Source organism: Triticum dicoccoides, chromosome 4A (genome assembly GCF_002162155.2).
Source record: "Triticum dicoccoides isolate Atlit2015 ecotype Zavitan chromosome 4A, WEW_v2.0, whole genome shotgun sequence".
NCBI classification, from domain to species: Eukaryota; Viridiplantae; Streptophyta; class Magnoliopsida; order Poales; family Poaceae; genus Triticum; species Triticum dicoccoides.
In genome coordinates, this window is record NC_041386.1 from 612,811,026 (window position 1) to 612,820,481 (window position 9,456).

The 9,456-nt window shown below is 44.2% G+C and overlaps 2 protein-coding genes across 9 annotated transcripts; one reads left to right on the forward strand and one right to left on the reverse strand.

Annotated features, from left to right (window-relative positions):
• The first annotated feature begins 2,180 nt into the window (after window positions 1-2,180).
• Window positions 2,181-3,952, forward strand: LOC119287330 (pentatricopeptide repeat-containing protein At4g25270, chloroplastic-like). Its single transcript, XM_037566856.1, has one exon. The coding sequence runs from the start codon at window positions 2,182-2,184 to the stop codon at window positions 3,685-3,687; it is 1,506 nt and encodes a 501-aa protein (XP_037422753.1). The 5' UTR covers window position 2,181; the 3' UTR covers window positions 3,688-3,952.
• On the reverse strand, window positions 3,697-8,061 carry LOC119287331 (probable indole-3-pyruvate monooxygenase YUCCA11). Of its 8 annotated transcripts, none has more exons than XM_037566863.1 (7): window positions 7,607-8,061; window positions 7,191-7,495; window positions 6,015-6,628; window positions 5,684-5,917; window positions 5,477-5,599; window positions 3,970-4,031; window positions 3,697-3,794 (listed from the first exon to the last, which is right to left on the reverse strand). In XM_037566863.1, coding segments are annotated over exons 2-7 (1,059 nt in total). In that variant the 5' UTR covers window positions 7,192-7,495; window positions 7,607-8,061; the 3' UTR covers window positions 3,697-3,769. The 8 variants fall into 8 exon arrangements, with proteins under 8 accessions (XP_037422760.1, XP_037422759.1, XP_037422758.1 ...); XM_037566862.1 differs by having other exon boundaries at window positions 3,697-3,797; XM_037566861.1 differs by lacking the exon at window positions 3,697-3,794 and having other exon boundaries at window positions 3,893-4,031.
• Between the last annotated feature and the right edge of the window lie 1,395 nt (window positions 8,062-9,456).

Below are 9,456 nucleotides of genomic sequence, written 5' to 3' on the forward strand. Positions count from 1 at the left end.
AATCCTCTATCTGTGAACCAAAGAAGCCCTTCCATTTCTTTTTTTTTTCTTATGCAATAGTACTAATTAAGAACATACCCACCTTGGGGCTCTAGTGACAAATTAAGTTGATCACAACCAGATTTTGTGCTGCTTTAGATAGGGTATGGAGTCATGGATAGCTCCTAGAAGAATTATTTCATTCTGCTTGGTTAATTCACCTATGTTATATTTGATCCATCGCCCTGCTTTCCCATGCATGAACCACTGAACACAATCTCTATAAGTAATTTCGAAGAGTTTTCACTGGGATTTGGTTGAGTTCAACTGAGCAACAACAAGATTCATCTACCAACATTGATACCCTACCCTTTCTTAATTGTAACCACTCAAAGTGCAAAATGAATACCTAAGTCGGCCGAAATTTCCAGAACATTTTATCGCACAATATTGCTTCCACATGCCCCCTCTATCGAGAACTTATCTATTTCTACTCTTGTCGTCCTAGCATAGGATGTCATCCCGCAATTAAGCTCCTCGGCAGGCTTGCTGATCGTCCTCGGCTACAGGAGGCGTTTTGCCCGATATGCACCTCAACATTGGCATATTGAGCTAACAACTAACAAAAATATAATAATTAGCGTATAACTGTTATAATATAATTTTTCAAAGAGAATGATGTCAGACTGATTCAACAAACTGCAAAAGCAACTAAAGCTCTTATATTAGTTTTGAATCAAATGTGCCATAAATTCAGTAATTGTCATTTCTAAGATGTATATATGCCTCGACATTCAGTTAGGAAGGATCAAATTGACCGCCTAAGTGTGCTTCCCTAACACATCAATCAATCAATATATATATAGATACTAAGCTTTGTTGATTTGAATCGTCCTGGTGCTTTGGGGGTAGTGGTGTCATTGCGGGCCCCCCCTGTAAGTGCATGTGTTGTGTAGTTTTTATTTCTCTTTCACTTCTAATTTTTAATTTTTTCACATTTTAATTCCTGAGCGCTTATTAAAACTTGTGAACATTAAAAACACAAACATTTTTTTAAAAAAATTAACATATTTGTTGGATTCATTAATATTTATTAGATTTGTAGATATTTCTTAAGTCTGTGATTTTTTACAAGTTTGAAAAATTATTTAATTTACAATTATTTTCTAAAATCAATGATTATTTTATAAATTTGTGATTTTTTCTAAAATTTATAATATTTTTTAGAAATCCTTGAACATCTATTAATTCAGCTAACTTTTTCAAATAAAAAATAGAGTTGATTTTTTTTCTGAGTTAGAAGTCAGGTGAGTGAAGAAACTAAATAAAGAGTAGGGAGCCGAGTGAGGAAAACATCTATTAATTCGGCTAACTTTTTCTGGGTTAGAAGTCGGGTGAGCCCCATGTTAGCGTTACATAAATACTTTCACTGTTTTAGTATGGAATATGAGCTCTCGGTAGGCTCAAACAATCACCACCGGCTGACATGCTGACATCAAGGCTGAACATTTAAAGACACTCCAATCACACAACAAATAACTTCATTCTCGTCTAGGCACAAATACTTTCTCCAATAGCAATGGAACAAGACATATGAAAAAACACACTCTCAAAACATAAGTCAACACAGATAAAATCAAAACAAAACAACTAATCATAATAATCTACTCTACTAGATATAAAAGATTTAATCCAACAAGCGAATAACGGCGAAGCGAAGCACGGGTTAGCCTATAGTCAAAACTAGGTCCATGACTACCCACAAAAAAAAAAACTATGTCCACGGCAAGCACTTGCTCCTATTTTCTTGGACTTTTGGAGCTCTTTTACTATTTTATTTTTATTTTTATTGCATCTTTATTACTAGTAAAAAAAGTTTTGATGGAATCTACTAATCCACGTGACAGTGGTATAGCCCATCAGGGTTCAAATCCTAGTGCTCGCATTTATCCTGGATTTATTTCAGAATTTCCGGTGATACACTTTTAGCGGGAGGATACGTTTCTGCCGACTACAAGGCGCCTACAATAACTTCGTAAAATCTCGATATGCCGGCTCAGTTTCTCAAAGGTGCGTATAGGATAGGGTGTGTGTTCATAAGGGTGAGTGTATGCGCGCTTATACGAGCTCTTGCGTCTGCGTTGCGTTAAGAAAAAGACTGACTGACAGCTTTCTGAACTGAAAAGCAACGATAAGCAACCAATGGCGCTGACCGCAGCTGTCACCCACGCCTCGCGCGCGCTCCCGCGGCGGCGCCACCGCCGCGCTCCGGCTCCCTCCACCCGCCTCGCCCCTCCCCTCTCCACGCCGACACCGCCGCCGACACGTCCGGCGACCCTCGACCGCGTGTTCTCCGACCTGGAGGCCCAGCCGCGCCTCCTCACGCCGTCCCTCCTCGCCCCGCTCCTCGCCGCGCTCCCGCTCCACCCGTCCCCGCGCCGCCGCCTCGCGGCCCTCCGCGGCCTCCTGCCCGTCTCCCTCCTCCGCCGCCACCCGGACCTCGCGCTCCGCCTCCTCCACATCCACGCCTCCCTCGGCCTCCTCGCCTACGCGCACCACATCTTCGACCACCTCCTTCCCGCGCGCACCCGCCGGGACCGCGCGTTCCCGTGGAACTGCCTCGTCGCCGGCTACGCACACGTCGGCCGCTACGACGATGCGCTTGCCCTCTACCTCCAGATGGACGAGGAGGGCGCCCCGCGCGACGGGTTCACCTTCGAGAGCGCGCTCCGGGCCTGCGCAGGCGCCCGGTCCGCCGAGCTCGGTCGGGCCGTGCACCGCGACGCCGTGAGCGCCGGCCTCGCTGCCGACGTCTCCGTGTGCGACGCCCTCGTGGAGATGTACGCCCAGTGCGGCGACCTGGAGATGGCGTGCCAGGTGTTTGACGCAATGCCGGAGAGGGACGCCGTCTCGTGGAACGTCATGCTCGCTGGCTTGCTGGGGCACGGTGGCCTCTCTCCTCAGGCAACGGAGGTCTGGAGAAGGATGCTCGGAGAAGGGCACAAGCCCGACTCGGTCGTGCTGTCGAAGATGCTCTGCCATCACCCTGATGATGGCAAACAGGGACTGGAGGTTCATGCCTGGGTGATTCGCCATGAGCTTGAGATAGAGTTGCCAGTGGCAAATGCTCTGATTGGAATGTACGCCAGAAAGAAACAGCTAGGACATGCTCTTTCCATTTTCGAGTCGATGCCCGCGAGGGATCTGGCGTCATGGAATGCTATAATCTCTGCACACAGCCAACATTTCGGCGTTCTCATGATGTTCTGCCGCATGGTTGACTCCGGACTGCAGCCGAACGAGGCCACCTTCGTCGCGGTGCTGTCCGCGTGCGACAATCTAGGGTTGGTGGAGGGCGGCATGAGGCTGTTCTCTGAGATGGAGAACAAGTACAGGATTCAGCATACTGTACAGCACTGTACCTCTGTGGTCAACATGCTAGGCAAAGCTGGGATGGTGGATGAGGCTTATGAGTTCATGTCGAAGCGGCCGCGTCTCGGCAGCGAGCCAACAGTCTTGAGGGCGCTGCTTCATGCTAGTTCAGTACATGGCAACATAAGGATAGGCGAAATTGCCGCCAAGAAGTTATTCGACCTGGAGCCTGACAATGCGCATCATTTCGTCACACTGATGAAAATGTATGACAACACGGGTAGGTTGGAGGAGCTCGAGAAGGTGAAGAAAACGATGAGGGATAAAGGGCTTTAACGTTGACCTGTTGGGTCACCACTAATCTCAACTTCTGTAGAAAGCCCCGGCATCTTCATTGCTGCCATGTGGTGGTGATTTCTTACCAGTCTGCCAAGCTCCGGCATCTTCTGTATTAACATACATTAAGATTCAAATGTTTTTATAGCAAAGTATCAGCAGGACAGGGATTCTGATGTTTATACCAGTATCAAACAGAGCATGTTTCATGGCGCACAGTGTACAGTATTTATTTTGTCTGGAAAATAGAAACTCTTCGATTTCATCTTGCTGATCAAATACCTGATCTTTTGGCACAAAACTGGAAGTTGCTTCTTAGGGAGTGCGAGCTTCTTGTCCATGACCTACAAGGATCAGATGATGAATGAATGAAAGGAGAAAAGCTCTAGAAGAAATGTAACTGGCAGATGAATCAAGGTACTAAAGTCTCAAAGTTGCCCATGGACGCCCACTCTGAATCTGCAAATGATGTCTGTATTTAGCACTGGGTTTATAGCATGCCATGAAGATCTGTATGCCCTCTCAACGTGCTAGTTGCTTGAGACCTTTGGGAGGGTAGGTTGTATAGCTTCAGAGGATCTGGCTCTCGGCACTGTCGCTACTTGATCAAATGCCCGATGAAATGAGAAATGTGAACAGCCTGGGTTGTCACTTGGGAGCAATTATATCATGTCCCCTCAACGTGCTAGCTGCCTGAGACCTTTGGGAGAGAAGGTTGTGCAAAGCTTCAGATGATCTGGCGCTCTGCACCATCGCTACTGGAGCACTGTCTGGCTGCTGCTGCTGTGGCGAATTTGGAACCATCGACACGACATCATGTTCCGTGCCAGGCGGCCCTCTAAACCGCCTCCTCACTGATGCTGCCGGGGACGTCATGGTCTGGTCTTTCAGGCTAAGCAGCCAGACTTAAAATGATCATGGGAAGATTTGGGAAGCACTGACGAAAGTTTCAGAATATTTGGGAAACTACCCGAGCCTGCATGTTTAACTGCAGTTCCGGACCAATTCACTATACCATGGAATATTTGGACCTGTTTCAGAATATTTGGGAAACAACCCGAGTACGCACGATATTTTGGACCAGTTTCATTAGATTATTTATAATAAAGGATAACTAAACCAAAACCGGCAGAAAACTGTCAAATTTAAAACTTGGACACAACCTACTGTAGACTGTAATGGTACAACACTAGGAATAATATTCTACTCCCTCCGTTTCTAAATATAAGCCCATTAAGAGATTTCAATATGGACTGCATACAAATGTATATAGACATATTTTATAGTGTAGATTCACTCATTTTGCTCCGTATGTAGTCCATATTGAAATCTCTGAAAATGCTTATATTTAGGAACGAAGGGAGTATCATATAGGACTCTGACATGAACTAAATTTTGCAGCATCTGATCGAACCTATTATGGATAAATTGTAGGAATCCAACACTTTTCTCCTAGTAGAAGACATATAAATGCTTCCCTTCAAAAAAAAAAAGAAGACATATAAATGCTAATTTAGCTGCACATAGAGTCTGCTACGTTTAATGTCATTGGCGATGTTCTTAGCATCCATGGCAATACCAGCCAATCCCCTTCTCCCTAACCCGGCACAATAGAGCCCATTTGCCCCTTTCCAATGATTAGGGAATTCCTTCTTGGGCAAGCCATCGCTATTTAGCATGTCCTTATCATTCTGCACTTGCAAATCTTACTTGATTTAGAACATATAACAAGTCTTGCATCTAGAGAAGTTACAGTGGACGAAATTAAAATCTCAGTTTATCTTATTACCTTGAGCCATGAATTTGCTGTGCTTTTGTATCCGGTTGCAAACACAATGGCATCAAAGGAGGCTTCCTTCCCACCTTCAAATTCAATTATTTTTCCTTTGATCTTAGTAATCCTTCCATGAGCCTACAACAGGTTAAAAACTATAACTTGTCATATATGAAACTAAATTTCTTATACTATGTACATTTTGACCAAGGATATGCTCACTTTAATTTTGTCATTCTTGATTAACCCTATGGTGCCAACATCAATCACTGCGGATCGACCAGTTTCCGACTTCAGGACAAGTGGACCATTTTCTGGTCTTGTGATGCCATGCCTAGAGAGGTCCCCGAATACGAAATTTGCCATCATCAAAAGGAGACCATCTATCATCTTTAGTGGAAGATAATGGACAAGTGTCATCCCTAGTCGGATTAATTCCTTTGTCATTACATGAATCTGCAACCACAAAAGGGTCACCATCTTTTGCAATATGCAAGATAAAATAAGATATATAAAAGAGATTTGCAGTTAAAGTCACATATATTATACATACCGGACTTCGTATAACTATAGAAGTATTGGCACCATGAGAAGCAAGGTCGTAGGCGATCTCCATCCCAGAGTTACCAGATCCGATGACCAACACATTCCTCCCGGAGTAGTCGATGCCTGACTTGTAACATGATGAGTGGATGGCCACACCCGAGAAGTTTTCCAGGCCAGGGACCACTGGAATATTCTCAACACTATTCTCACCACTTGCCACAACAAGAAACTTCGCCCTGTAATTAACTATTGTGCACTTTGCCATGTCGCGCGCCATGATAGACCAATATTTTCCATTGAAGTCATATGTGGATGACTCAACAACAGTGAGATACCTCGGATGGATAGTGAAACACTCAATGTAGTCATCCACATACTTGATGAAAGTGTTCTTTGGTATGTATGTTGGGGTATCTGCTGGGTACGGCATGTGTGGCAACTCACAAAATTCCCTCGCTAGATGTAGCTTCAGCCGGTCATACATGCGGTTGCGCCATAGTGATGCGCTGCAATTCTCACGCTCAACGATGACATAGGGGATGGAGAATTGGCTAAGGCATGCTGCAGTTGCGAGCCCTGCAAGCCCTGCGCCCACAATCAAAACTACGACCTCCTCCATCACTACAACAACAGAGCGTATGAATATGTGAGATTACATATGTATGTAGGATGGACACTCCATAGTAACTCGAGGTATATTTTGCTCCCTTGATAGAATATTGGGAAGAGCACCTACATATGAGGCTTATACATAAATTTAAAATTTTCACATGGCAATTCTGTTTTTTGAACATGTCTATGTTGTGAAAGTAAAAAAAACACATGTTTTTATTATGGGATGCAAAAAGGGTAAACTTTGGTGCACACTAACTCAGTATGTCATATTCCCTTCAATAATTAGAGAATTATAAATACCACATTTATTGTGAAATCCAATCTGGATACAAAATTGGTAGGAAACACAACTCCGTTCTGTTACATTTCCCGTCTAAATTCACAATAAGATTCAGATATATTTAGGCCATATTTGATGCTTCTATTTTATTTTTGCAGGGAAATGCTTCTAATTACACTAACTACAAATTAAAATAAGATAAGGTTATGTTCAGAATTTTTTGTAATGTTTTTTTCTTTTTCTTATGAACGTTGCGAATCCCAATTGTATTAGTTTGGTGTACTCAACTTTGATCTTCTTGAGCGTAACAACCACATCGCTCATAGTCATCCTCTGGCCAGGCAAGTAGCTAGAGCAGATCAATCCCAATTGGAAGATCGACGCTAGAAAACAACCGTCCCGGTTGCAGCAAGGAAGAGAGGAACCTTGCAGAAGCTGACCATCAACAACTTGGACAAGTTCTGCAGGAAATGCCCGATGAATAAACCCACTGCCTAAGTGTTAGTTGTGCACCAAACATAGGGTCTGTGGGAGCATAATTCTGTAGCTTAACGCGTCGCTCTTCCTTGATGCCTTTCCGAGTGACCCATAATCTGTTCAAGAAAACGTTGTAGGGGAGCGCAACAGAAAACAAAAAATTTCCGCACTATGAACATGCCAGGATCACTATGGAGATGCATACAAGGTTTTGATCTGATCATTACCGACTCGTGGCGCAGCGGAAGTAGAGTCGATGTAGATCGTCGATGCAGATCCCCGCAGGTAGGATTTACAACCTCCCAACTGCGAGGATGTTCTCCGTCATCTATACCACGGACAGGCCTTCGGAAGGCGGTCGGACAGTCCCTCGGACGATGTCACGGACAGCTCTTCAGGAGCCACTCTCAGAAATTCAAACGGTCACTCAGACAACCCTTCAGGAGCCACTCTCAGAAACTCGGACGGTCACTCGAACAGCCCTCCGGGAGGCCCTCGAACAGCCCCTCAGGCAAAAGATCGAACCTACGACCTCTCTACGGGGTTGCACACATATGGTGTCAGCTATCCGGTAGGGCTTCGCCGTCCAAAATTAGTTTCTGTTGGAATCCAGACAACCTTTCGGCTCCACGAAACTATTTCATCTGAGGGAGAGAAAGCTAGATCATGCATGGCATGTGTATGAGAGTTGGAGTGAGTGTGGAGAGCTTCTCTCTACCTCTATTTATAGGACAATGCAAGGGGTAGGGTGGCACGTGTAAACCCCAAAATGCCCATGGTATATGTCTCACATAAAAGGCATAATGGAGAGGCAAGTGGAGCTCCATGGAGCTCCACCCTTGGCTGTCCACCACTAGTGGGCCCTTTCAAAAAGGGGCTCTTATCCTTCCATGTCATCCCTCTTGATCTTTTGGGAAAAGCCCCAAAAAGTGGCTTTCCAAAAAGCATCTAAATAGTGTTTTCCACTATTCATGAAAACATTTTTTCGTGACCAATTAATCCGAAAATATCTGTGAAGGTCCAGAACATTTCTAGTACCCCATATAAAAATTCTGGATGCGTTCCAAAACATTTTCGATTAATGATTTTCATCAGCAAAAAGCAACCAAAGCATTTCTAGCAGCTCCAGAACATTTCCGGTTCTTTTCTCCGGAAAAATTCCATAAGTTTCCAGAACAATCGGGTACCCTCCAAAAAGTTCCAGGTGCATTCCAAAACCTTTTTGGCTCAATGGTTTACTCTGAAACAACTTTTTGGTTTTGCCGAAACTTTTCCGTTGTGTCCAAAACTTTTTCAGTGACTTTCTCTCAGACTCCCTGTCTAGTATTTAGTAGATACATGAGTACATGACCCTTAAGCGTGTGACCCTTTAGGTTCAGTGAAGTATAGACATGTCTGGAACACTTTCCGATCAATGATCAATAGCGAAACAGTGGACATCCATATTGATCCCTATACCCACGTGAATGAATATTCGAGTGAACATGTATTGTTGTGTGATATTCTTGTTGCTTTGCGATATGTTACAAACACCCGAGATGAGACTTATCGGCATCCCCGTGGATCAACACTTTTCCACTATGCCAGTTACCTCGTTACCGGTTTTGTTCCCTTATCTCGTTTCCACATTTCGGCATCCCTGTGAACAAATCACATTGTGTCTGGCCAGATGATGATGGATACCATAACACCAAGATGGCCCTAAGTATGTCTCTCCATCATCGGAGGAGAAAATCCCAATCTTGAGCTACCTCATTCCTTGTCATACTTTTTCATGAACCCGTAAGCCGCCGTAATAGCCACCCAGTTATGGATGGCGTTTAACAAACCCAAAAATTCACGAAGCAAGAACGCAGGAACTCGACACCCTCAAGGCCTAAGAAATTATGCAACACTTGAGCCAGTCATAGAGGCATGACTAGGAATACATTTTACTTTTTAATATACCACACATGAAATGAGTTTCCCTCCGAGCCTCATGATTATTGCAGACTCGATAATCATTGCAGTTATAGCATGGAACATAAACTTCAATTACAAACTTGGAGATACAATAACTATTGTTACTTCCTCTAGG

Excerpts from the sequence above, each read along its gene's own strand:
- LOC119287330 (XM_037566856.1), top strand. The coding sequence starts at position 2,182 with ATGGCGCTGACCGCAGCTGTCACCCACGCCTCGCGCGCGCTCCCGCGG.
- LOC119287331 (XM_037566857.1), bottom strand. Across the intron at positions 5,918-6,014 it reads CTATAGTTATACGAAGTCCG|ATTCATGTAATGACAAAGGA; the intron begins GTATGTATAATA and ends TTGTGGTTGCAG. Across the intron at positions 5,379-5,476 it reads CAGCAAATTCATGGCTCAAG|AATGATAAGGACATGCTAAA; the intron begins GTAATAAGATAA and ends TTGCAAGTGCAG.